At 37.4% G+C, this 27,586-nt stretch overlaps 1 protein-coding gene across 2 annotated transcripts in view; it reads right to left on the bottom strand.

Moving 5' to 3' along the window:
- Window positions 1–27,586, bottom strand: part of kdm6a (lysine (K)-specific demethylase 6A) — a 50,277-nt gene that overhangs the window by 9,856 nt on the left and 12,835 nt on the right. The window contains exons 5-20 of one of the 2 annotated variants that reach the window (XM_053497145.1): window positions 18,041–18,099; window positions 15,136–15,256; window positions 12,103–12,157; window positions 11,644–11,678; window positions 10,167–10,260; window positions 9,467–9,593; window positions 8,902–9,000; window positions 8,430–8,649; window positions 7,979–8,113; window positions 6,438–6,578; window positions 6,268–6,345; window positions 5,837–5,941; window positions 5,300–5,710; window positions 4,400–5,118; window positions 2,087–2,216; window positions 323–428 (exon numbers count right to left, since the gene is read on the bottom strand). In XM_053497145.1, the coding sequence (XP_053353120.1) occupies window positions 323–428; window positions 2,087–2,216; window positions 4,400–5,118; window positions 5,300–5,710; window positions 5,837–5,941; window positions 6,268–6,345; window positions 6,438–6,578; window positions 7,979–8,113; window positions 8,430–8,649; window positions 8,902–9,000; window positions 9,467–9,593; window positions 10,167–10,260; window positions 11,644–11,678; window positions 12,103–12,157; window positions 15,136–15,256; window positions 18,041–18,099 (2,635 nt within the window). The remainder of the gene's footprint in view (window positions 1–322; window positions 429–2,086; window positions 2,217–4,399; window positions 5,119–5,299; window positions 5,711–5,836; window positions 5,942–6,267; window positions 6,346–6,437; window positions 6,579–7,978; window positions 8,114–8,429; window positions 8,650–8,901; window positions 9,001–9,466; window positions 9,594–10,166; window positions 10,261–11,643; window positions 11,679–12,102; window positions 12,158–15,135; window positions 15,257–18,040; window positions 18,100–27,586) is intronic. The other variant, XM_053497146.1, reaches the window with a different exon arrangement.

Here is a 27,586-nt window from a genome sequence, read left to right as displayed (position 1 = left end):
ATGCTTAACAGTACAGACACCTTATAGCAGTGCTGCGGTCTGTCCTTTTACCTGTGCTTTTGATGCTACCTGTAATGACAGTTTTAGCTTACAGGTGGTGCTGTTGCCTTGTATCATCTGATAATGGACAAAACACACAGCAAGATGTCCCCTTTCCCTGGGGGCTTCAGACAACGAAATATTTCCCAAGTTCTCTGACTTGTAATTAAACCACGGCAGTCAAGACACACTCAGCTGCTTTCCAGAATATCTACTCTTTAGAACATCAAAGAGTGGTATGTGCTTAAAACTACAGAGAAAAACGTCAGTCAGACACACATACCCAGCTTAAGTGCTCCAGCAAGGCCTCGGATAACTGTAACAGGGTTGGTCGCATTAGTGCAGAACTGGTGAAGTGGGGGGAAGAACGCATCCCTCTTGCTCTCCAACTGTAAAATGTTAGAATTAGAACCAAAAAACAAAACAAAAAAAAAAGGCTACCAGGTTTTGAGATGTTCCCCTTTAATTTAGGACATTTCTAATAGGTCACATGCAGTGAAAGACCTTTTTTTAAAAGAACATATGACATAAAAACATGCATAACCCAAAACTCTACCCCAGATCTTCTTAACATATGGTTCACTGGTTTCATATTATATTTGTCAGGTTAACCTTGTTAAAATTCAGTCAAGCAGTTCCATAACTCTGTAGTTCAGTGTTTTTGTTTCTTAACTTACTACCAAAAAGTGTGTGGGTGAATCTTGAATTTTGTCTTCACTAAAATTTTAACCCAGATGTTAAACAGAATAAAAAAAAATTATGCAACATAAAGTTTGCTGCCCCCACGGAATCTTAATAAATTGCTTATACTGTAGCAAACCTCTACAAACAATTAACCTGTTTACAGTGGACAGAAGCAGGCAAATAAATAATGTAGACCCAAGGGATGGTATAAATGATTGACCCACATAAAAATGTTTTTAAATATTAATGATTACCAAATTATGTTTCTATATTTCAATATTTCTTCAATCCAACTGAAATTCTAATTAGAGATACTAACTTAACTATCTACAGTGACAGTGATCCGATCATGTGCGTTATACGCATACATATGCGTTGACATGCACAAAGCATTAAGGCCTTGTTCACGTGCGCGTTAAAATCGAGCGTTTTTCTGGCGTTTGTAGCTTCCGGTGAGCGCAGAGTGTTTACACAGGCTTTGGTGACATGCGTTTGTCCGGCTGCGCGTTAATACAGCGGCAAAAAAACGTTGCATGTAGCTTTGTCTTGCCGTTTAAATCCCCAAATCCACAATAGCTTCTAGTGCATTTTCTTGGCGTTAATTTTTACGCTTCGGAAGACCGAATATATCCCATGATCCTACATGCTATACATAGGGAACTGCAAAAAAAAAAAAAAAAAAGCAAAATAAGGAGGGTGAACCCAGTAACGTCGTAGATTTTTTTCTCTTCCTACGTCGCCGTATTACTAGGATTTTTAAAACAAGAAGATTAATGTCTAATATAGCAAAATAAAGCATGGGCTTTCATATCCAGTTCCCGACACTGCCTCCACAGGTTAACACAAACTACAATTTGGGCTGCAGGCTGGCGTTAGACAGAGCCAAACGAACATCAGTGTAGAAGTTAATCTAGCGCCACTACAAAACGCAACATAAACGTCTAGGACGTTTAGAGTGCGTTCGTTTATTCAAAAATTTTGCGCCTGTGTAAACAAGGCCTAAATCAGAAAACAACTTTTTTTTTTTCTGGAATGCGAGAAATGGTCTGATACGGAAATATAACAGAAGAAGGAAAATGAAGACATTCTTTTTCCAACTATTACTTCTCTCCGAATGTAAGGTTATCATATGCTCATCAGTTTTTCTGACAATGATTGGTTAGATTCCCCTCCTGAGAAACTTTTTACATCACGTAATTTTACCCACATGTACATTCAAAGGCATTTTGATCAATGGTTAAGGGGTTTAAAGACTCTCGCAGAATATTCCCATCTCCCCAACATTGCCTGACATGGACCAGTACAAGAACAGAATAAATTTGTGTGTGAATAAAGAAGCAAATAAAGAACTTGATACACTCACGTAAATACTAGGGGTAGGGGGGTTGAGTTTGTCCTTTGGTAGTGGAGGAAAGGGTGCAGAAGGAACCCTTGGAGGGGGACATCTGTCCAGCAAGATGCTACTCGTGGACACACCGTTTTTCCCAAGATGTCTGCAGAAGGTAAAAAAAATAAAAAAAAAAACACCTTTCCAATTTAACACCTCTGTTCCATTGAATTACACAAAAAGGGCAATAATTTGTCATTGCTAGTCTTGCAAAAGAATTACTTTATATTTTCACTCATGTGGATAAATATTTCAAGCATAGGGAAAAGAATTATCATTTTAAATATTAAATATTTATATAATAGATAAAAACAGCTTGATCTAAACACCATGTATTTTAAAGCTTTACAAAACAATTTACAGTGGATCCTCGAATTACGAGCATAATTCATTCCAAAAGCGAGCTCATATTTCTAAACACTCGCACATCCAAGCAAATTTCCCCATAAGAAATCATGGAAACTCATTATTCGTTTCACAGCCCGAAAAAAAAAACATTAAAACAATTAATACAAAATATAAAGTTAAAATAAAACAAATGAACCTGCACTTTACCTTTAAAAAAAAAAGTTTAAATAAATCCCAACACGTGTTCCCGTTTATGCAAGCAGGCGCTGTTGAAGCTAAAGTAAAAAGAGGGGAGGAATCAGACCCTCCCCTCCCACTCTTTTCATCTTACACTTACCTCCTCCTCTCTTATTTGAATATCACACACACATTAACGGAAAGACTGTTTTATCTGTAAAAATTAGCAGGAACATCGCTAATAACTCATGTGAACGCATAATAACAGAATTACTGCTGTAAAGTAAAAAACAAACAAACAAACAAAAAAAAGACCGTACAATTACCTGCACTTTACCTACGAAAAGAGTCGTGACAGAGTAGTGTTTCTGTGTAGAGCAGAGTGTGTCTGCGAGATGGCGAAAGGAGAAGGGTGTGCGTGTGCAGGCTGATACAGAAAGAGAAAATGTATCTTTAACCTCTCTAATAAGACTTTTCTTTTGCTTTACACGCGCAAACACAAGTGCTGTACACAGACACAAAATAAAATATGTTTTTTCGTGCACATGGATGTTGATTATACCAGTGAGAGACGTGCACTAAGGCCGAGCAGGGGAGGCGATTACCCACAATTTCGCGGCGCAAGAAAGATTGTTGGCTCAGTTGTAATCACGTGACGCTCGGCGTCAAAACAAGAAGCGCATGCGTGATACATGATACTCAGTACTCGTAAACCAAGGCTTGCTCATTTTTTCTGTTGAAATTTATTTAAAAATCGTTCTTCGTCATGTGGAACACTCGCAAACTGCGTTACTTGCAATCCGAGGTTCCACTGTATTCTAAGACCATCAAACATTCCTGATTTTTTTCTCAGGTTATACTACAGATAGTAAATATCTTTTGTGTATTTGAGTAAGTTTAAGAAATTCTCACGATTGCATTAGTACGTCTAATAATAAGCATAAGCAGAAGGAAACTCAAATAGAACTTCAGTAACACTCAGGAGAATAAAATATTAGTCAGCACCTGGGTGAACTTTTCTTAACCCGGGAGCAGCACGGAATCTAATGTTCTTAACTGTCTATTCAGTACTGTGCACATTAAATTCGATTACATAGAACAAAGTAAAAAAAAAAAAAAGGGAAAATGTTTTACAAACTGCAGCAGGCTATAGATATCCATTTTTAAAATTGATTGTTAATATAACTTCAGCAGTAAACGCATTTCCCCTCCGATATGCTCCAAATACTCTGCATTCAACATCACTACTCTGACATAAGGCATAATCACATGTCATTACCTGCATCTGTTTCTCACTAGTTTATTCCTTATGATAAATTTTCGTTAATGCGTCAACGCTTCATAGGTTACTGTGTATTGCATCTACATTCTTTAATACATCCGATTTAAGGTTTTAAAAGTTAGTCATTATCCACTTAGTTGAGCCTAATTAAGATTTCTGTATTATTAGTTGACTAAAATGCTGGGCAGAAAGATTTAAATAAATATTTTTTAGCATTAGTAACTTTCCAAAGTACTAAACATAATTAAATAGGTCATGAAAATAATCCTTAGTTAAAGCCCTTAATTATGTGCTCTTAAGTCACTTGGATTTTAATGCCTTTTTCACATCATATATCCTCTATGGACAAAAAAAAAAAAAAAAAAATTCCTTTCCCTGCTACTGTAAAACCGATATTAACACAACATGACAAGCTTTTGGTTCAAAGTGCAAACAAGCTTGAAAATTTTCACAATAATTTCTGGACTGTTGTTAGTGCCCACCTGCAGGCTTTAAGCACCTCCCGGGAGCTTGGGTAGATGGAAACGGACGCCCATGGAGCAAGCGAAGGGGTTGGAGCTTTAGAGCAAACTAAAGGAGAGTCCACCTTCATTGGGCTTTGCGAGTCCTCCAGGCCTTTGCCATTGAGCCTGGGGCTGTTAAGGCTGCCAGCGCTGTTGTGCTCCGTGGATTTGGGTGAAGGTGTGGCTGTGGACATGGCCGAGCAGGGTGATGAAGCCACAGAGTTCTCCTGTGTCTTAGAGCCCATTTGTAGGTTAATGCTGTTAACCGTTGTGCCAAGAGCAGCCACCCCACTGTCTTTACTAACATCGTTACTACTGGCTTTTCCCACAAGCAAGGCCGAAAGCGGAAGATTGTCTGGACTGAGTTGAGCTGGTGAGCAGAGTTCGGGCACAGCAGCACCTGCCAGGCCCTGATGGACGTGATTAGGCCGTCCTGCAGTGGCAGTGCTGTTGGGCATCCCCGCCGAATGCCCATTTGAGGAAGGCATGCTCTCTTTGGTAGGAGCAGGGCCTTGCTGTCCACCTGAGGTAGAGGAGTGAGGGACAGGGGGCGAGGGAAGGGGATTGAGAGCCTCCTGTGCAGAATATCCACTCTCATTTGGAACGCTAGCGCAGGTAGGTGGAGACGTCCCTGTGGAAGATAGTGGCCGTTCACCGTTGGGACCTGCTAAATGCGAACCTGGACTTTTGTTAAGCCCCTGGTGAGGGGGTGGTGGGGGGAAGGGGGGTGGGAGAAAAGAAGAAAAATGTTAAAAGTAAAACATCAGTGCATTACTGTGTGTGATAACTATCAAGACAATGCTTCTGCCATTTATAAAACAACCAAAAAAAAAAACCTTCTCAAACCACTTACAGAAGAATGTAACGAGGTGCTCTTACCTGAGCGGAGTTGACATGTTGGGTTTTCCACAGCTGATCATTCATTGTGCTGCTGCTGCTGGTAGGGGTTGCACAGTTACGAGGTAGTGCGTTTTGCTGCAGGTAAGGCACATTTCCATTGCTCCCCTGCCCTGGTAAGTGATTATTGCCCACAGAGTTTCTCTCCGTGTTAGCCAGGGATCCAGCAGTACTGCAGGGGGAGGGGCTTGCAGGAACAGGTCCATTGGCCATTGGCTGAAGGGTGCAGGGTGTACGAAATGGGGGCTGAGTTGTGGTGTTAGATGTGTTGGAGAGAGTAACTGCTGTATGGCGCGGTGATGGGAGGGATTTTGAATCAGGCAGTGATGGGTCACTTTTTGCACAAGGGCCATTGGATACATTGGGCCGCACTTCAACAGCATTCGATCTCGCCTATTTAAAGACAATAAATCAAAGTATTACAAATTTATCATTCGACAATCCAGAATGGATAAGCGTTGCACAAAACAGGACATACAGTATTCTGCAATGCATATTTGTATGCAAAAGCATACGCACCTGCTGATGCTGCTGCATAAGGATAAGTTGCTTTTCCAACTGGTCTAACATTTGAAGCTGCACTGGCTTCAGGTTTGCTCTGTTGGCCCGCAACTGTTCCAGGAGCTGAGAACGAAAACAAAAAGCAATAGTCAAGAGACGTAAAATGTAGACCTAAAAATTATTTTAAAAGTATTTAAAAAAAAAAAAAAATAATTTTATATATATATATATAGATATATATATATATATATATATATACACACACACACATATATATATATATATATATATATATATATATATATATATATACACACACACACATATATATATATATATATATATATATATACACATATATATATATACACATACATACAAAAGTCATACAGTTCGCAGTACAAATAAAAATGTGTTCAAATAAAAAAAAATTTAATAATTCTACTAACCTGAAGCTTCTGGGGAGTTAAGTACCAGTTTGGAACTTGTTGTTGGACTGGATTGATGGTGCAGATATCAGCTGAGTTCTGTGCATAAGGTAGTTGGTAAAAACATGATGCAAGACCATATATAAAAGTACTTAAGAGTGGTAAAGTATTATAATCCTGTTCATATGTACCTTGGATGGACTGGTTGTCCTTTTCCTCTTGCTAGGACTGGACTGATCGACTGACTGACTAGAAGAGAGCATGTGTGGAGGCAGTGACTGTGCTGGGAGCTGGGACTGACCTTCACCACGCTGATGAGATTTTCCTGCTTGCTATTAGTTTGGATAGATGAAGTACTTTATTAATTCCAAACAGAAATTGTATGTATATTGTAAACAGTTGTATATTGTTTAAATGAAAAAAAAAAAAAAACAAGACAGCAGCTTGAAGGAGTTCATACAGCACAGGAGTTTTCTGCAGTTTTTCTACACATTAATTCTAAACCACTTACAAAAGGGACTAATTTTATTTTGGAAGATGTTGATTTCGAAGTGTATATTATAAGTCCATGGTAAAAACTAAAAACAAGATTTTTATCCCAAATCTCTCCTTTCAATAAACTCAATTCTTGCACTATCAAGCTTCTTTCTTTCAAAGAATAACAAAGCACTGACATGATCAATGAAAACCAAGCATATTAACACAATTTGATCCAAAATTTTGATGTTAAAATCAACATCGAACAGCTACACAAGGAAAAGATAAAAACAGGGAGTTCAGAACATTTTACACCAACAGTCTTAATAATAATTCTCGCCCAACATTCAAATATACTGCATTTACCACAAATCTAGTGCAGTGGTCATTTTCTGTTCATGTGGTTCCCATGAACAGTAATGATGAATGATGAGTGAGTGAGCTGTTGTGCTGATGAAATTAACAGTCAAATAAAAGTAAATTGTTAAATCATCAAAGGCTGAGTCATGGATTACAAATTAGTGTAAAGAATAAAACATGGCATGAAGCAGCATGTCCCGAAGTGCTTGCAATTTTTAATTAATTTATTTAAAAATGCCATAAAGTGCATTTGAACAGTTTGTAGTCGCATTTAATGTCATTGAACCCGAAACAAGTTAGTTCCTGTTATTTTTTATGTTAACAGCTATAGACATTCATTGCCGGCGTATAATCGAGAAACCACAAAGCGTCCTAAAGGCTCTCCCATAGAAGAAAACGTGCTGAAACTGAAGCCTTTTTCTACGCGTTTATTCCACAGGTCCTTTAATGGAACTTCACAAATATCAACTATTGCTTTTTTCTTTGATAAATAAATATTTTAAATCTATTTATATTATTAGTCTTGATTACGTGGAATGTTCTAAATACAAGTCCTGATAAAAAAAAGCAGTAACTGCAAAAACGATAAAGAATTACAATAATAAAAACATGTGAGTCTCAGTTGGAGCTAGTGCTTCTGTTAGAGATGCGTTTCAACCAAAAGGTTTTAAAAATAAAGCATAACTGCGGTATTAAAACCTTTAGAAATGGAAATTATGTGCAAGGTGTTCAAAGGGTTAAATAGGTATTAGTATACATTAAACATTATCAAAGGTAACATCTAATGCTCATTTGTTTAGCGTTTATACTGTATTAAATAGATAACCCTACTAGAATCCTTTAAGGGTGTGGGAGGTGGGGTGTCTACGGGTTCATCTAGCTGAGCTGGTCTCACCTGCTGTGCTGTGTTCAGTGCTCCCTGTCTGGAGGTAAGCTCTGCTGGAATTGGTAGGCTCCATGCCTCCTCAATACTAGGGAGCATTTTACTTTTATTCTGTAGACTACCTTGTTGTAGATTACACAACTGAGCCTAGAAAAGATGTGTAAAAATCACAGTTGGATTTATAAGTGATTGATTTCTTAAAAAAAAAAAGCTCCATACAACAAGCTACATATCTGAAAATCAAACATTCCAGGTCATGTAATGGAAGTATGTTGGAAAGTAAAGATGGCAATGGCAAAGGCTTGGAAACTGCTTAAGTATAGAATAAAATGTATGCAGATATAGAGACCCACATGTACACAATGCACAGTTTGGAACAGAAAACGCTAAATATGATCTGCATGTCAATTAGGAACTGTGAAAAGTTAAGTATCAAGTATATCCTTAACACATTGATCAGTACCTGCAGGCATTTAATACGAGCAGTGAGGGCAGTAACGTTAGAGCAGGACTTGCTGCAGGTGGCGTTAATGTAGCATTTGATGGCATCCTGAGGCTGGTTGCAGGACTCGTATAGAGTTCCCAGGTCCATCCAGGCAGCTGCATGGCTGTGATCTAGCTGTACTGCGCATATATAGGCCTGAAGTGCATCCATCGGCTGGTTCTGCTGCTGATACAACACACTGGGGACGAGGCCAGGAGAAAAAGCGAAGACAGTGATAAGTGAGAACAAGAGATCAGACATGAAAAACGAGGTGGGAAAGTATGACTAAGATTACCCAATTCTCAATAAAGGGCATTAGCTACTGCAGTCAACAAGAGTTCAAATTGAACCCATCTTCAGATAGAATCAAAACTGAAGCTTTTTAAATTAAACAATTGGTGAAATTTAAGCATTACTGAAATTCTATACATCATGCCATTAACACGCTTACCCTATTGAGCACCACGTATCAGCACTAGCCTCTGACTTATCGATGGATTGCCTGTAGGAAATAAACGCATCCTGGACCTTTCCAATACTGGAGTAGCACCTGTGAGAAGAGAAAGGAAATTCAATATGATCATTTAGCTAACATTTCATCTCACAGTTGCTGTGGAGTAGTAAACATAAATACAACAGTTCTATTTACAATCTCAGTTCCTCAATCATACAACAACTAGACTTATAATAACTACCAATTCTCAAAAAATAACGTTAGCTACAAAATTCACAGCACACTTTGGATGTGTGACAATAACCTCCTGGAAAAACCTAGACTAGCAAAAGCTCATGTTATTTAACCACTTTTACTTTTAATTGAAACTATTAAAAGGTGTTAGAAAAATTCCTTGAGAGTCTGTACAATAAGCATATCAATATCAGTGGATGACAAATACAGTAGTGCTTGTTAGATAAAAACATTTAATACAGGACCTCCAAACTAAAAAAAAAAAAAAAATTTCATGGAGGTCCTGTATTAAAATGTTTTTTTTTTTCTTTTTCTTTTTTTTAGTTACCTGCCCAGGAAGTACCAAGATTGTCCAGAATCAGGATCTGTTTCCAGAGACTTCTGCAGACACTGAATAGCATAGCTGTCTTTGTTAGCTTTATCACCCAGCTGTTCCACTGTGTGATGCATCCAGCCTGTCGAAGGATTAGACAGCATCAATCAAACGAGTTATCAGACAGCCAAACGTTGTTAAGGACAGCTAAACTGTGTTTTAGTCAAGATTCTTCCAGTCTCTGATCCCAGCTGAGCTTTTAACATCTGTGCCAAGAGCCTATGCCTGTCACCACGGCAACCGCATGAGTGCCGACAATTACAGGTCAGTGTGGAAATGGTTTTATGAGAGCGTCTGTCAGTCCTCAGTGTTTCCCCCCGAATCCTTCTAGCGTGAATTCTAGACTGCCAGGAGGTTTAAAACAACCTTGAGGGGCTGGGGAAAAACTCATCAGGTGGGTTGGATGTTTTGTGCAGTCAATTGTACAACTAAACTAAGATAAACTGTTGGAGCTGCTGTAATGTAATTAAGGGCTATATGATTACATTTTTAAATTCTGGTCTGATAGATTTATGCCAAAAATCCAACCACAATTTTTATCCAGACAAAGGTGAAAAAATTAAACATTAAGCAAATAAAAATATTCTACAACTTTACTTATAAGCTGTCTGACAGACTACAGAAAAGTCAGAATACTGAAACTTGCAACACCTACCCAGCTGTTGGAGAGTTGTTGCCTTCACCTGTACCGGAAGATTCTCTGTTCGTAACAGATTTTCATATGCGTCTTTTGCTGCACGGTACTTCTTCTGCAAAGAGAGCAAGGACAGGACATTCAGCAGACAAAAAGGTTAACAGTGTTATGGCCCATAAGGGTGGACACAAAAGAGATCCACAGACTGACTACAATGAGAGTGCTGGCTAGGAGGAAAGGACTTAACTAGTCAGACAAGACAGTGATAGCATGCACAAGACACTGGGGGAGGGTCAGACTAGACTCGACAAGCCACTGGACTAAGAGCACATTAACATGTGTACGTACACACACACACACAAGAAATATGAGAAGCCCCCTCAAAATATTTGTTTTTCTTCGGTGACCTTGAGACTGAGCCATTGACTTTACCATCCCAGGCTGAGTGTTTAACAAGACCCAGCCCACACACAAGCTTTGAAGATGAAGTAGCTTTTTATATGAACTAACCCCTTCCTGTGTAAGGCTCTCCATGTAGATCTACATACAGTCATGGACAAAAGTTTTAAGAATGACAAATATTAATTGTTGCAATGTTTTTCCCCCTTAGTGTTTTTAGATCTTTTTGTCAGATTATATACTGAAATATAATTACAAGCATTTTGTAAGTCTCAAAGGCTTTATTTGATCTTTACATCAACAAATCAACATGCATCCTGAGACCATTTACTTCTCAGCAAAGAAAATGGGCCGACCTAGAATTTTGCCTAAGAACACAGAGAATGGTACTAAAAACATCCTACGAGAGCAACTTCTACCAATCATCAATTAATAGGTTTGGGGATGAACAATGCCTTTTCCAGCATGATGGAGAAGGGTCAAAAAAGCAAATGTTGATTTTGCATGAACTTAATGTAATGGTCAATAACAGCCTTTGACACTTATAAAAATGTTCTTAATATACTTCTGTATACCAGAGTAACATCTGACAAAAAGATAAAACATTGAAGCAGCAGACTTGAAAATTTTTACATTCACACATGGCTGTAGGTATTCAATATTAAAACAAATTCGAATAAAAGTGTATAAAAACCTTTAAACACCATCACAGAATTGCTAGGGACAGTGATTTCTATTAACCAAAAACGTTTCAAGACTAAAAAACCTTTTGATTAAATAAGAGGTTCTACTAAGAGACTGGTTAAAAAAAAGAAAGTGTTGGTTGATACGTCACTCAAAGCAGTTTGACCTCTTTTCATGCCAAATGTAGCTTTAGATCATGTACAAAGTCCAAAAAGCTGCTACCACATTCAGACACAGCTACATTTCAAACACCAGTGGAGGATCTATCGCAGCACCAGGTCTGCTGACCTAAAAAGCTCCTTATGTTATTTGTAACAAACCCACTCTTAACTTTACAGATTTATTTTAATTTAAAAATAATAAAACAAAGCTTTAACATGCTCAATGATTTATGTATTCATGACATAGTACTCACCTGAATTTCATATAAATGAGCAATGTGGAAGTGAACTGCATAAACAGAAAAGAAAAAAAGAAAAAAATACAGGTCACTAAAGAAATACACACCAAAAACAGCAAAAAAAATCTATTTATCCACACCAGAAGACAGTAACTGGTACGCTGGATGCATATAAAATGAGAAGGTTAATGTGCGCTTGTGTGTGCACTTCTAGCCCATCATTACTGCCGGTGTGGAGAGCTACACAAGGCTGAATCCTGTAAGGCAGTTACCTTGGCAACTGGAGTCTTAGGGAGTGTGGAAGTGGCAATGAGGAGAAAAAAAAATATTACAGAAATATCAATTTGTATCCAATCTACACAAGCTGCCTGGTCTTCTATTTCAGTTCTTCTCAAAAGCATCGCTGACACGTCCAGATACTCACTGGAACTGGATTATATTCATAAAGGAGGATTGTTGCATAATGGTACTTACTTTCAGCTTTAGACAAAGTGCAGGGTGTGGAGTCAATCAAGGCCAGCTGAAAATGCTGTAAGTAGTGAGAGAAGAGGTGTGATTAAAGATCATGGTAATTCAAATACTAGTGATTGTTGTACAGATTTTTTACACAATTAAGGTAGAAAGTCTTAAAAGAACATCCAAACAATGGAGTCCTCCAGTGTCATCGTTTTAATTTCAAACTTACTGCCATTGTAAAATATTTACTGAGGCTAACCAATGTACTACAGTTTGAGACAATCGGAGATGAAACTAACATAACAGACCTCATAACATCTATTCACGCAAACTGTTTTTCTGCTGCATGAGCTAAGCATAAACTGAATGCAAATGTTTGTTTTTAACAGTTGTCATGAATCAACTTAACAGTTGCTTAAATGTGAAAATGTCACTAAAGCTAAAAAATATATGATATCTGTGCATATATATATATATATATATATATTATAGTGGATGTGTATAACATCTCTCTCTCTCTCTCTCTCTCTAGATATATATATATATATATATATATATATATATATATATATATACAGATATCAATATCCCTCTCTCTCATATACATATATATGTATATGAGAGAGAGAGAGAGATATTTATATCTGTGTATATATATATACACACACACACACACACACACACACATACACACACACACACACACACACACACATACGAATAAGAATGAACCTGTTTCTAAGAAAATGGAATAAAGAAAGATTTCAAGAAACTTCTGTACAAAGAAGCATTTAGGCATCTCTTATCATAGGAAATGGTATATAGTGAAGTCCAAATTATAAAATTATTTATCCTATACACCATCCAAGAACATCTATCCGACAAGAAAATTAAGCCTCACAAAATGTTTCATTAGGCAATTAAGCCTAATTTTAAAAGGTTTTAAGAGGAGAATGTGGTTAACCGTGGGCAAGCATAGCAACAACCGAAGAGAGACTGTCATGAATTATAATGCTGCAGTACACAGAAATAGAAGTGAGATCGGTCTACTGAGCCTTACTACCAATAGCTTTCATAATCCACACTGACAAGATCAAATAATAAAAATACTTTGCTATTAAATATAGATAAAATGTGAAAACTATAAACACATTAAATCTATATGTAAATGTGTACTATAATAGCAGTACTGCCATTTTCAGAATAATAAAAAATAATCAATTTACCCACTTACCACTGACCTGTCGAAGAGACATGTTAAAGAAACACGTTCCACATAAAACCAACAATTAAACAAGAAAAAATGTACATCTCTACACAAAAGCTACATTCCACAGAGCACCTACCTATCCCATACTCAAATGATATGGAGCCATTAGTACTTTGCAGTTTGCTTTTGATATCCCTTCACCAGCTGAGCATCCTATGTGAGCTCTATAGCACTCAGCGGGCAAGAAGATAATGCAGCAGGACTGCCAGCTTCTGTCTCCCTCCAACACTGATTACTACTCAAGAGAGCAGCAGCTGAGAGATGACATGCTGCTCCCTTTCTCACTCACACACACACACACACACACCTCCAGGCTTTTTAATCACACACTTCATATGCTTGCAGTAAGCTCTCCCTGTACTCTTCACAAAGCAAGGGAAACTGAGATGAGGGAAGAAAGGAGACGCAGCAGAACTGCTGCACCAGTCAATCCTTTGGGGTGGGGGAGAAGCAGGATACTGTTTCTAATTGTGGAACATCTCTCACTTTCTCTCTTAATTCATGTTGGGCGTTGGAACAATCTTTGCTCTCACGCTGTAAAGGCTTCTTTATTCCATCGCTCAAACTCGGTGAAACACTAAAATGATACTTAAATTTATTGAAATAAATTCATATATATATATATATATTTATATATATATATATATATTATATATATATATATATTACTTTTTTTTTTTTAAATGCGTTCAGGAAAATATTTTACAGCAATGAAAATAAAACGCTGTAAAGAACATTAGGAAAAACGTCCTGATCTAGCCACATACAAGAGCGATCAGTTGGTAAGACACACCCCCTGTCTTCAGCTGTATTTGTGAGGAGCCCAAGAGATGCAGTGTTGGTTCCATGCCTTTTTTTTGTGTGTTCCCATAAGTGGGACACAGATTTGGTGTGTAATCGGAAGACTGGCTGCCACCCGAGAGCTGCCTTAAGAACCCTCACACAGAGCAGAGGACATTCAGCATGTGCAGCACCAGCAACGTATTAACGCTCACTTACTTGCATTTTACTTAACATGTCCATAGCACCCTGGAGAGTAAGGAGCAAAAGGACTGCCTGTGACACACACTCACTGGTGATGACTGAGGATTGCAGATATAAATGCTCCTATACCCATATACACTACGCCCAAACACACAGTAATAAAATCTGTATCCTCATGCTAACCAGGGTGGGAACACCATATATTAATTGCAGCGTTTATGTGCTCAATAAGAATAAACAGATGCTGGGCCGTGGGGAAACAGGAAGGAACAAAAAGCACAAAAGTCGATATTGCGCATCAAATCCTGCTCTCCTCCCTTATTAGGCAACATGACCCAGATGGCAACTCAGCATGCAAACCAGTGCACTAAAAAGGATAGAAAGATGCTTAAAAGGACTCCAATCTCTGACCCTCGACAGAACACAGCAGAGGCCGGGGGGTGCGGGTGGTGGGTGCGCGGGTGGTGGGGTGCAGAAAGAAAGAAAGAAAGAAAAAGCAACATGTTCGTCCAATATATAAATAAATAATGTGTATGTATGTATGTACTTATCAACTGACATTATGCCCCAATTAGAAAATAAATAGTTCTATAAAACAAGCATTAAAAAAAAAAACATTTTTATTATGCAAATAATACCAACATACACATCGATATACCTTTATACCCATCGTTATATTATACCTATTCTCGCACAGGGAACTGGAAATAAAAAAAACAGCTATAACCCTGCTGCAGTGTAGGCATATCTGACTCTAAATTAAATTGTAAAGAACAGTCGTAGGAAAGTGGACAGACCTTTAGGCTCAAGTCATAGTCTGTGTTGACTTTAAACATCAGCCCCAACCGCAGATGTATCTCCTTAGCTCTTGAAAAGCTGGGATCAATGTAAAGCACCTCCTGAAATGCTTTTATCGCCCTGTAGAAGTCAGAAAAGCACAAAGAGGTATGAGAGTAGAAAATTACTCATAATACGTTACAAATTCTGAACTTGCCATAGGTTAGGGATGCACCGAATGTTCGGCAACCGAAACTATTCGGCCGAAAATAGGCAAAAAAAGCACTTTCGGTGTGAATAAGTAAAAAGGCCGAATAAATTTTGCCGAACAATGACGTTTTAAATGACGCGATCAAATAGTAACCCGCGTAGAGTGAGAGGCGCGTGCTTTATGCAGCAAACATGTCAGCAGTGTGGAAGCACTTTAAAGTGTCAGAGAAAGAGGCAAAAACGGCCGTTTGCAGACACTGTTCTGCTGAATTGACCAGAGGGGGTGCATCTGCAAAAACGTACAGCACTTTAAGTTTAATTTATCACTTAAAATCATGACACCCCGAACATCATGCAGAGTACGAGAAAGACACAGCGGCGGCTACGGCAACAGCGAATCCACATTTTTTTGCACTATTTAATGCACATTTCTTGTTGTAGACATACAGAGTTACATTCTTTCAGCAGTCAGTTATAGGCCTAACATAGGCTATTCAAGAAGGGGGGCTTCAAAGATGGCCAAATAAAAATATTTTTTTATTTTACTAATTTATTTATTTTAAGTTATATTGTGCTTTGTTTGTATAATATCCGCTGGAATGTTAAAAAAAAAAAAAATGTTTAGTGTTAAATAAATATTTTGAAATTCTATTTTTGTTATTTGATTTATTTTTCTGAAAAGCAACACAATAGTAAAAAGCAAATTTTTACTATTTAATAAATAATTAATATAAATTGGCAAAATAAATGGAAAAAAAACGCGTTCGGTATTCGGCCAAGCATTTCATTATTGTTCGGCTTCGGCCAAGAATTTCATTTCGGTGCATCCCTACCATATGTACATTCAAATAAGGCCTGGATTTTTAACGCTTAAAACAAAAACAAAATGTTATAAAACATGTACAAAAGGTATTCAATTAGCCTGTGTAGACACTCAAAAAGGACAACAGTAGCTCCAAAAAGATATTAGGTTACCATGGCAATGTGTGGGGAAAAAAATATGTAAATGCAGGTCAGCAGGTATTAGTGATTAAGAACCAGAATTCCTACATGGACACATTTTTCTGCAAACAATCCCTATTAAACTGCACATGTGGCCAACTCATAGCAATAGGGCTCTGCTTGTTTCTGTGTCCTCAGTGAATGCAACCACGGGTCATTTGTGTGAAGCACAGCTCAGTGAACTCATTGAACTTAAATCCCAGTTTCTCCTCCCAGCCTGCTGCTGCGCTCACTGCTGAGATGACTGATCCCAGACTGTGAAACAGGATGCATAAGGGTTTTATAGAGCTTTAACTACACAACAGCAGAGAAATATCCAAAGGAAAAGGAGAATATGTTTAACATATCAACTGCAACAGCACAAAATCTATTCTTATAAATGGTTTTTGATAGTCTAAACGATTTAACTTGTGTTTCTCAGACTGCTTAATGTACGTATACAAACAAAGTCATCTCTAGTGTACCAATCAATGTAGAACAGCAAAACATAAAAATTACATTTCCTCTCACCACTTCTTAATTTATTCTCTTCCTTTTCATTTAATTTCACAATAGGCCGCTTCCTGGCAAACCAACGTTTCAGTATCATTTATGATTATGTTTAATGCGATGTGTAACTGCTTTTGCATTCTTGTTTTCATTACACATGTATTCTAGTGACAATTTATTTGCAGTTGCTTCGCCAAACAACACAGGTGACCCTTTGCCCGGCAGCAAATACAGATAGGTGGCTATTTATGCCCCCATCCAACATTTGTGCCACTTTCCCAGTTTCTCTGGAAGCCATTGTGTATCTTAATGGAAAAAATATAAAGTGGGACCAGAAACAGACAAGATGTATGTAATGCTGCCTTTTTGCAATTTAAGAAGAAATTCCAGCTAAGGGCATTAATCAGGATGATTCAATCACAACTGTTAAACAATATTTTTATCGACTGCAATATTTCTATCGACTCCCATTTGTTCTGGCTCAAACCAAAGAGTAAGAAGAGTATTTCATCCCAGGGAATTAATAATAGCACAGCTCACTATTTCACTGTGGTGGAAATATTGAGAACATGGAAGGTTGCAGGAGAAGAGCATGTGTTAAGTAGCTTCTTTTACATACAATTGTTCCTTTGCATGGCCATTTTATTATTTTAAACTTTAATTTTATAGCCCAAGTAAACAGAAAATAAACCATTATGGTTTTTTTTCCCATAATTACATAAAATATTCTTAATGTGCAAAAACATTTTTTGCCCCATTTCTGCAGCACTACAAATTTTTAATTCTTTAGTTCTTCACAATGCTAATTTGCGCTACAAGACATTTTGGTCTCCCGCCCCATACCACCCCAACATTCTCTCTTTTTATTATTTTAGCAATTTAATCTATAATCTACCTTAATAGTTCCTGTAAGGGCTAACTGAAACTATTCTACTGGTTATACACTAGTAGATTATTATATACAGCCGTTCACTGTAAAAATTTAATCACAGACTGCAACAGACAATATATGGATTAACAAACACCATTTTCTGCAGTCATAGTTCAATAATTACATTCACGAAAGGTCAGTCCTCACTTCATATTTAAGTGACCAGATGTCTATTTAGCATGCCCCTAGTTAACTAAAATGTTATTGGCTACCAGTTGCTCTCTTGAGAAACAACTTTGCAGAAGCTGCTGAGAACCGTCATTTACGAAAAAATAAATGAAAAAAGTACTCACCATTGAAACGCATTGTAATGGAAGTAAACCATGCCAAGACCGTATAAAAAGGCAGCATTCTGGGGGAGGAAAAAAAGGACAAAAGGTTTAGGACTCGTCTAACATAAGCAACTAATGTGCTATGCATCCTAAAGCATGGATAACGTCATTTCCACCACACACAAAGAATCACTGTGCCCAAGAATATCTACAGTTTTATAAGAAAAGGTTTGCGCCCAATAATGTACAGTAAGTATTAGGAATACTGTGGTTGTTAATATTCACATTGAAATTATCCCATTTTTAAACAAGTAAAAGTGAAAATTCCAAACAAAATGTGTGATGTTTATGAGGTCAGGTGGTTGTTCAGATTGAGGATTGACTTCACCAGAGACAACTAGGAATGTTTAAAAAAAAAAAAAAAAAAAAAAAAAAAAAACTCTGTGGAAACCTATTCAAGCCATGGCACAGGACGGATCATCTGGTGATGACTATAAAGGTGTCTTCTGCCTATAAGTACCCAATAATAAGAAGCAACACATGAGATTCTGGACTCCCTTAACACCCAATATACTGGGCCTATAAACAACCCTGTTTAATTGCCACAGCCAAAACACACCAAGCAGAAACCCATGACACATTTACAGCTTTTAAACCATTAATTAAATCAACTTACTTAATTTATCCTACTATATTGTAGGCTGGCAGCTCTTGTGTATACTTAATACTCTATGTAACAGGCATCAATGATAAAAATGTTTAATACCATGAAAACATGCTTCTTGTTTTATAAATTGTCACCACTAAGTGTCAGTAGTATACAGTTACCTAGAGAATTAATTCTGATGTAATTAAAGTAAAATAAAGTCCTGCAGGTTTTTATTGCATCCACAGACCGCATCAGGTTATTACACTGTCTAGTTATTCTCTTGGGATGAAGCAGAGTTACCCAGTAAAAACAACTCCTGCAAACTGCTGGCCCTTTATTGCACAAGGTTTGACACCAATGAAAGCAAAACGTACAGCATACTGCGGCCCAGGTAATAAAATGCAAATTTGTTTACTCTTTACTCTTTGATTTTACTTCATGCAACATCAAGCAGCAGATTTTAATATTTGACGCAAAACTGTCAAATATAATCTAAAGAAATGGCAGGGCAGAATTGATTTTAACAGCATGTACAAATTACACTCAAAAGTAAATTTCGAATAACTCAAGAAACTATTAAATCATTTTATGAATAATTATATACATCCACAACTTAAATGATTATATACATATCTGTTGAACCAGCAACCTTCACTAACATTAATATTAGACAATTATTTTTCACCACATGCAGGTATAGTATGTATGGACAAAATGTATATAAACAGACCTTTTGACCCACTCTCCCCCGCTCTTTACTTGGTATTAATTTTCATTTGACGCCTTGTGCATGCACTGAATTTACAAAGATTCCTCCAACAGCTACTAGATGAGGCCCGACTACTTGTTTATTTTTGACACGAGGAAAATACAGAACAAAAAAAAAAAAAAAAAAAACACGTTTTAATTGGAAATTATAACATTCTGCAAACTGTAATTTTACTTTCACTGTCCAATAAATAATCTAAAAGTGGTTATATTTACGTAGGGCTCCTTTAATTTATGCGCCCTTTAAAACTATCCTTACACAAAAATTACAGTGCCCTTATTTGTAAGAGTTAACTACTGAAATATTTGGTTGTTTGATAGAAAAAAGAAAAACTGTAAGCAGTAAAATCTTCATCGGGTTGTTGAACTGCATAAGCAGGGTCTTTCATAGCGTGCAATCGCTGAGGTGGGACGCATTAAGACAATATTTTGGAATTTCTTAAATGATCCTTTGGGTTATGGAACAAAAAAGTCAAGTGGAAGACCCAAAAAAATTTCACCAGCACTGAGCCGGAGGCTCCAATTGGCTGTCTGTCAAGACACTGGACGATCCTCAACCCAAATTAAGGCCGTTACTGGTGCTGACTGCAGCCCCATAACCATCAGACGGCATCTGAGACTGAAGAGCTTCAAAAACAAAAAACGTCTTCAAAGACTTCGTCTCCTTAAAGGCCACAGAACTGCTCGTTTGGACTTTGCAAGAGAGCACCAAACATGAGACATTCAAAGGTGGAAGAAAGTTTTATTTTCTGAGGAAAAAAAAAAAATTTAACCTTGATGGTCCTGATGGTTTCCAACGTTACTGGCATGACAAGCAGATCCCACCTGACATGTTTTCTACACACCACAGTGGAGGGGGTGCTATAATGGTCTGGGGTGCTTTTTCCTTTAGTGGAACTATAGAGCTTTAGGAAGTGCAGGAGCGTCAAACGGCCGCTGGCTATGTCCAGATGTTGCAGAGAGCATTCCTCATGACTGAGGGCCCTCGTCTGTGTGGTAACGACTGGGTTTTTCAACAGGACAACGCTACAGTACACAATGACCGCAGAACAAGGGACTTCTTTCAGGAGAATAACATCACTCTTATGGCCCATCCTGCATGTTCCCCTGATCTAAATCCAATTGAAAACCTTTGGGGATGGATGGCAGGGGAAGTTTCAAAAATGGACAACAGTTCCAGACAGTAGATGCCCTTCGTGCGGCCGTCTTCACCACTTGGAGAAATGTTCCCACTCACCTCATGGAAACGCTTCCAGATGCGTTTGGTTTGGTCATTTTTAGAGATGTGGTTCTAAACTTTTAATCAGTTTTAAAACAGCTTGTTTTAGTTTAATCATTGCTTTCATTAAATTGCATGCTCAAAAAATGTTTTCTTTCACTCCCATTTCTTCTTGTTGCATGTTGAAGTTCTACTTGGAACCTTGTTAAGATCCAACCATGCAAAATATGCTTTTTTGCCATTTTTCAAGTGGTCTTTAACTTTTGATTGGAACTGTATCAGCCTGTATTTTAATTCTAAGCTCCAAAGTTGCATTACCAAGTGTAGTAACAATTTCACTGGACTAACAAACCATTAGTGGCAATGCATGTTTATTATAAATATAACAATATAAGATCAAACAATTTATGACTCCTTAGATTTTGACAGACTATAGAATCTTTGCCTGATTTTATCAATACCTGCCTTATTTTGAAGATAAGTATTAAATGTTCGCCTGACATCAAACAATGGGGAAAATGATCATATGACGATGCTTGCTAGGAATGGGAATCACCAGTCACCACCAAATACCTAGGTGCGTTTCAATTATTGCGATTTTGTAAGAACCTGATTTGCTTACAGAGTACTAGGGGGAGGGGCGCAATCGAAGGGTGTTTAACGCCCGCAACATTTGATAATATAACACCACTAAATAAATAAATAAAAACCAGCGTTTCTGTTGAGCCACCCTGAAGCTCATGCACTTGGCACAAAATTAGTTTTGCCCAAGCCTGTTTGGTGGAGCACGCTGTTAAGAAACTTAAAAAAAAAAAAAAAAAAAAAGTATTTTATTTATATATATATATATATATATATATATAAAACCACAAACGAAGCAGCACTCTTACTTTAGGATGATTACGGAAGTAAGTAGTACAAATGAAAAATGCATTGCTTGGCCGATAAAAAAAAATCCATTATTCAGTCCCTCAGCTTTGATTACAGCACAAAATGCATTGTCCAGTTCATGAATGATGCTCCCAGAACAACTCTTTCACAATTTGAGTCTTGGAATATGCCTGTGTCATTAGGTAAGAAAAATGCATGGATGTAATGACCTGGTTTTCAGTACATTCAGGTCATCAGTTGCCTTCGTTTTATTGACACATAACAGTGCTGAGCCTAGACCTGACCAAGTGAAGCAACCCCAGATCATAACAGACTCGAGAGGCTTGTATAGTGCCCACTATGCATGACTATGCATCACCTAATGTGCTCCCTTCTTACTCCGAGAGACACACACACACACCGCACCGAGATAGGGTCAGTCTGGACACACCAGACCACATGACCTTTTTCTATTACTTCAAACTACAGGCTTCATGCTCTCTAGCAAAGTGAATCACTTTAAAAAAACATAGCTGTTTAGTTCCAATCGTGCAAGTTCTCTTACTTTCAGTATTAACATTCGCTATGGTTGTTAGAGTTAAAAAAAAAAAAATTATATATATATATTTTTGTTTTTTGTTTTTCATTTATTCTATAGAGTATTTTTGTGTAAAGATATTTTATTTAAGTTTTATTTGTATATTTTTATTTTATTCTTCCCTAGTTAAACTTACCCTTTATTTTAATTTTCATATTTATTTCCTATTCATATTCTTAAATCACGAGCAGTTGTCTAAGCATTTTACTGCATATCGTACTGTGTATGAGACAAATAAAATTTTAATTTGATCACCCACCCTTGATGTTTTGAAAGCAACTGTGTTGTACGTCACACCAAATGCTGCTGCTGTTGTGTTTAACATCACACCTCCTCTAATTACACAAAGCTAGCATGTTCATTAAAAGCACAAACTGAAGTGACTTAACCCGTGGGTTTGAATTGCCAAACGCGGAAAAAACCCTCCATGTTTAGGGGTTCGTAGTGAAACAGGAGATTGAGTGCAAGTGAAATTACCAACAACATAAAGCGGAGAAACTTACCGAGAGAGATAGGAACGCGATGTGTTTACATGACTTCTTAATCTTCGACAGACATTGTTATAAACCATCTAACGTTACAAAGGTAAGCATAATATAGTTTTCCGACTACCCACACAGCTTGCAACTAGACAATCACCTTAATGCATTGTTTATTATAAACGGGCGATTAGGGATTATATAGAGACGGATGTACACAGAGAAGAACCCATAACCATGTTCTATGAGAGTATAAGTTAACTTACACTCCGCATTCATCGTGATTTTTAGAAAAGGCGATCTGCAAAGAGTCACAGTAAAAGGAATTACACTCACCGAGCCTGGTGAAGATGAAGCAGGAGCACGAAGCGTTAGTACAGATCCATTTTTTAGGAGCAGCTTCCTAGTAAAACCTGCTTTATATTGACCCACGTTTATAAAGCAGTCTGGTGAAAAATGATTATCGCAAACATGAACGCATTTAGGTAAATCGGCGGGGACGTTAGCTAAATTCAGCCACTGCGTCCTCAGTGGCTCAGATACCTAACCCTAGGTAGGTACCCTAGGTCACTAACCCTAGGTAGTGAATGATGACTGCTGTGTTCGCTATTACACCCAACAACTGTACACAACACTCGTTTGGGCGCCATTTTGCTACAGCGGCGAAAAACAATGGCCGACCGCTTCTTCTCACTCGGGGCGGGTCTTTGCTAAAACACCAGTGTCAATCAACTAGTGTAGGAGCGGCCTCTTGTGGTGTGGCGTCACAGCGACAGGCATTTGCGATTGGCCTGATTTCAGAAGGGGCATGTTATTGTAATAAATGAAAAGAAAACCACTGGGCGGCTCTTTATCATCGTGGAGTGGTTGTGTACGCACTCTCCTAACACACAGTTCAGTCCAAACAGCTTAAAAAAGTGCATGTAGGCCTGTATGACCCCTTTAACAGAGGCTCTTATCCAAAGTGACTTACATTAGGGAGATGAAAAAAATGCAACGTGTAATGGCTCCTTTGCAGGAGAGGGCGGTGTAAAGGTTGCAGTGCAAGAATGACAATTGGTGAACAAGAAATAAATGACAGGGCCGCTGTAAACATCTGAACAGCAGAATTTAAGATTTGGAGCAGTATCAATGTCAACAGCACTAAGAGAAGGAGTCCAAAAGACGACAATGTGCAGTGAAAGGTGTGATAAATGCTTTGAAGTAGTTGGGTGATGGTCCCTTTTTGGCAGTTCAGGCAAGCATTAGTGTTTTAATTTGATGCAGGTAACTAAAGAAAGCCAATGGATATGGATAAGACTTGGAGAGTATTTAGAAAGACTAAAAACAAGCTGTGCAGCTGCATTCTAGATGGCTTGCAGAGGCAAACCTGTCAAGAACAAGTGACTAAAGACTGAAAATCCACCTGATTGGCCTATATGAATAAAAATTGACATCCTTCTGATGTTGGATCAACTAAGTTAAGAAATCAACAAGTTGGATTAAAATAAAAAAAAATTAACATAAGTGTGCCAGTTTGGCAAGGTCAGGGAAAAACAACAGCTGATTGTCCATAGTTACACCCCAAGGTTGCTTGAAGTGACTGAAGGTGAGCTCTCAGTTGTCTAGAGAGATCATATGATTCTGACATGTAGATTAATCTCCTGGCATGAACAGTTTAGCTTTGCTAAGATCAAGTTTCAGCTGATGTGCTGCCATCCAAGAGGAGCCATTTGTCAGACATGGTGAGATCCGAGTAGAAACATGAGTGTCTGATGGAGAGATGGAGAGGATGAGTCAAGAGTCATCAATATAGCTGTGGTATGAGAGCCCACGTGAAGATCTGACCTCACCAAGGGTTCAAGTATAGAAGAGGAACAAGTACTGAGCCTTGTGGGACACAAGTGAAGAGATTCTGTGTACAGCAGACATGGACGAAAGTGTTTTTTTTTTTTTTTTTTTTTTGCCTTGCTCTTTTGAATGCAGCAGGTACATTATGAGATATTATAGAACCATTGATGGTAACGAAGTGGAGGAGGTCTTAAGATGGCACAGAGGACTGACAAAGGGACTGGACTAGCTGGGCAGGGGTAGGATTGGAGTACTGATTTGCAGAATCTCTTCTGTTACTACGTTTAAAAAAAACATGGAAGTGAAAGACAAGGGAAAGTCTGAAATTATAGTGCTGGGGTATTAGTGAAGGTCTGGCAGACTTTAATCTCCACATCATAAAACATACCAAAGTCTTTAGCAGTCAGGAAGGATTGAGCAGGAGAAGCCAGTGAGTTAAGTAGAAAAGAAGAACCTTCACATAGTTCATGTGCAGAAAATTCCAGCTTTTCTCTGTAGAATGCAGACTTACCAGAAGTTATTTCAGATGAGAATTTGGACAAAAAAAGCATGGTAAGAGATGAGATGTGTGTCAAGTTGCAATTTTTCCACTTTCACTCTGCAGTGCTTAATTCTCTTAGACTGCTACATAGCAAATCTGACAGTCAGGGAGCAGAGCAGGAAATCTTCTGGGATTTAAAAAAAAAGATAAGAGGGCAGAGGAGGTTCACGGATGAAAAAAGTGTCAGTGTCTAGCACTAATCTGGACGGCATGATGAAGTACAAAACGACAGAGAAAGGGGTGAGTAAAGGTTTCTGCTTGTAGAAATATTGATAGCTGGATTTAGGCAGTATGCAAAGGGTGAAGGATACCAGGTAATTATTGAAGATGTGGACTAGGATACCACGATTGGTTACAAAATCACATAAAATATCTCCTTCAATTTTCAACACTGCCTGACTTTTTTTTTTTTTTTTTTTTTTTTTTTTACAGGCCATCGTTTTGTGCAAATTTCACCACCATAGTGCTAAGTGTTATTAAAATGTTGCTTTCCCAATAGGGCTGTAGCTATTAAATATTTTAGTAATCGAGTATACTCCCAAAACTTTAATCGATTAATCGAGTAACCGGATAAAATATAATTTTGCATAATTTGCATAAAATTGCATAATTGCATAAACAGCATAATTTCCATTAAATATTATATTAGAACATAAATTCGTAGGTTTATGATTTACAAATTGCACCAAACAAATATGATTATAAAATAAGCAATATAAAAAAAAACATGTTGTATAGGGAAATATATATATAAATTATATATTTTTTTCTCATATACATGCATATTTTTATATTGCTTATTTTATAATCATATTTATAATCTTATTTTATACTAAAAATCGTTGTGTTATTTCTTCATGAACAATATTTATTAAGTGTAAATGTCTTTGTATCACATGACAAACCCATGCAAAATAAATGTGCCACAAAAAAAAAAAAAACATGAGAATTTGTGTTACGCGTCTTAATTTGTCACATGCCTAGAATTAATTATAACAGTAATAATAATAATATATTATATTTCTTCATAATTATATTTTTGATTGTGGTGTCCTAATATATTTGATAGGGATTATGAAGGAGGGGCAAGGCAATCCATGGCAGGGGGGGGCATTATAAAACAACATTAAAACTTAAGTTAATGCAACTTAACTTTCACAACAAAGTTTTTAAATTTACAGCTCAGACATAACATAAGCCTTAACTGACAATTTCTGCCGTTTTCTCTTGCTGCTTTCTTCTCCTGGCTCGCTGATATTTTTATCGCTCACCTTCATTTTTTATCCCGCAACAGTCCATCAAATAAATACACAGCTAACTGTTTGCATCTCCTCCCGTTTTTTTGGGTGACACAAGCGCTTCTACTTCGCCGGTGTTTAGTGGCGGCTTGTATACAGAGACGCGCTGTGTCACGCCAAACAAATAATTGCGCAAAAACATAACGCAAGGTTTTAAAATTAATTAAAAGCGGCTTTTGCCTTGATCATTTTTCGCAATCAAAATTACTTGAGGAATCGTTTCAGCCCTATTTCACAATCATACTAACGAGTTCCTTATTATACCACTGGCATCATTGCTCTTCAGACACGCTACTTACGTTATCATGATGCCAACATTTTTGTTTTCAAACCCAATGCAAAGTGATAAATACTCTTCAACATTCCTGAGTGGGAAGTTACTCTGAGCCTAGGCACTAGTCCTCTTAAGTTAAAAAAAAAAAAAAAAGCTAGGAAAATAATGTTGATCAGTCCATCACAGCAGAGGGCCTAACTAATTTGTAAAACATTCTACCTACAAGACATTTTGCTGAGACCGATTGGATAAATTATATGTGGTCATCATATGGTATGCTCAAGTTTTCTCGAAAGAAACTCTCTTTACATGTTCTGTATGAAATACTTCATAGTAGGGCTGTGTATTGGCAAGGGCCTCACGATACGATACGTATCACGCACGATACATGGGTCACGATACGATAAATCACGATATATTGCGATACAATACATAGTGATATATTGCAATAGTTTGTATTAGTACGTGTGTCACATTATATTGACAACTTGATAAAAGTAGGCAGACGAATTAAAATTCCAATTCCAATTTATTTTCCATCCATTCCAATTCATTAGAACGGCACAGTGTGATTGAAGTCCATATTAACACTTAAACATTCAACTAAAATGTATATGCCACTAAAGTTACATATAAATTAAATAAACAATTTATAAAACTAAAATAAATTTAAGCAAAAAAATTTAAGTTCATCAAGTAAACATAAAACTGGAACATAATGCTCTAATATGAGGTATTCATTGTCACCAAACTGTTAGACCAAAAACTCTCTTGACTCCAAACTATTAGAAACTTAAGTGTAGTATCGATACTTGAGGTTTGACTATCGATACACTATCGTAAAAAAAATTATCGTGATAGTTAGATGTATCAATATTTTTACACAGCCCTACTTAATAGGCGATGAGCAAATCTCCCTGAATAAAATCACATCTAAAACTTGTATTATAAAAATGCGTTCATTTCTGTTCTGGTTGTTGAGATGACTTGCTATCTTGGGCTTCATGCATGATCAAAAAATCTTTGTATTCAGGTGATGAT

The sequence above is a fragment of the Clarias gariepinus genome, chromosome 5 (genome assembly GCF_024256425.1).
Source record: "Clarias gariepinus isolate MV-2021 ecotype Netherlands chromosome 5, CGAR_prim_01v2, whole genome shotgun sequence".
Taxonomy (NCBI): domain Eukaryota; kingdom Metazoa; phylum Chordata; class Actinopteri; order Siluriformes; family Clariidae; genus Clarias; species Clarias gariepinus.
Note: the sequence above shows the minus strand (reverse complement) of the source record. Positions and strands in the feature narration are given on the sequence as shown.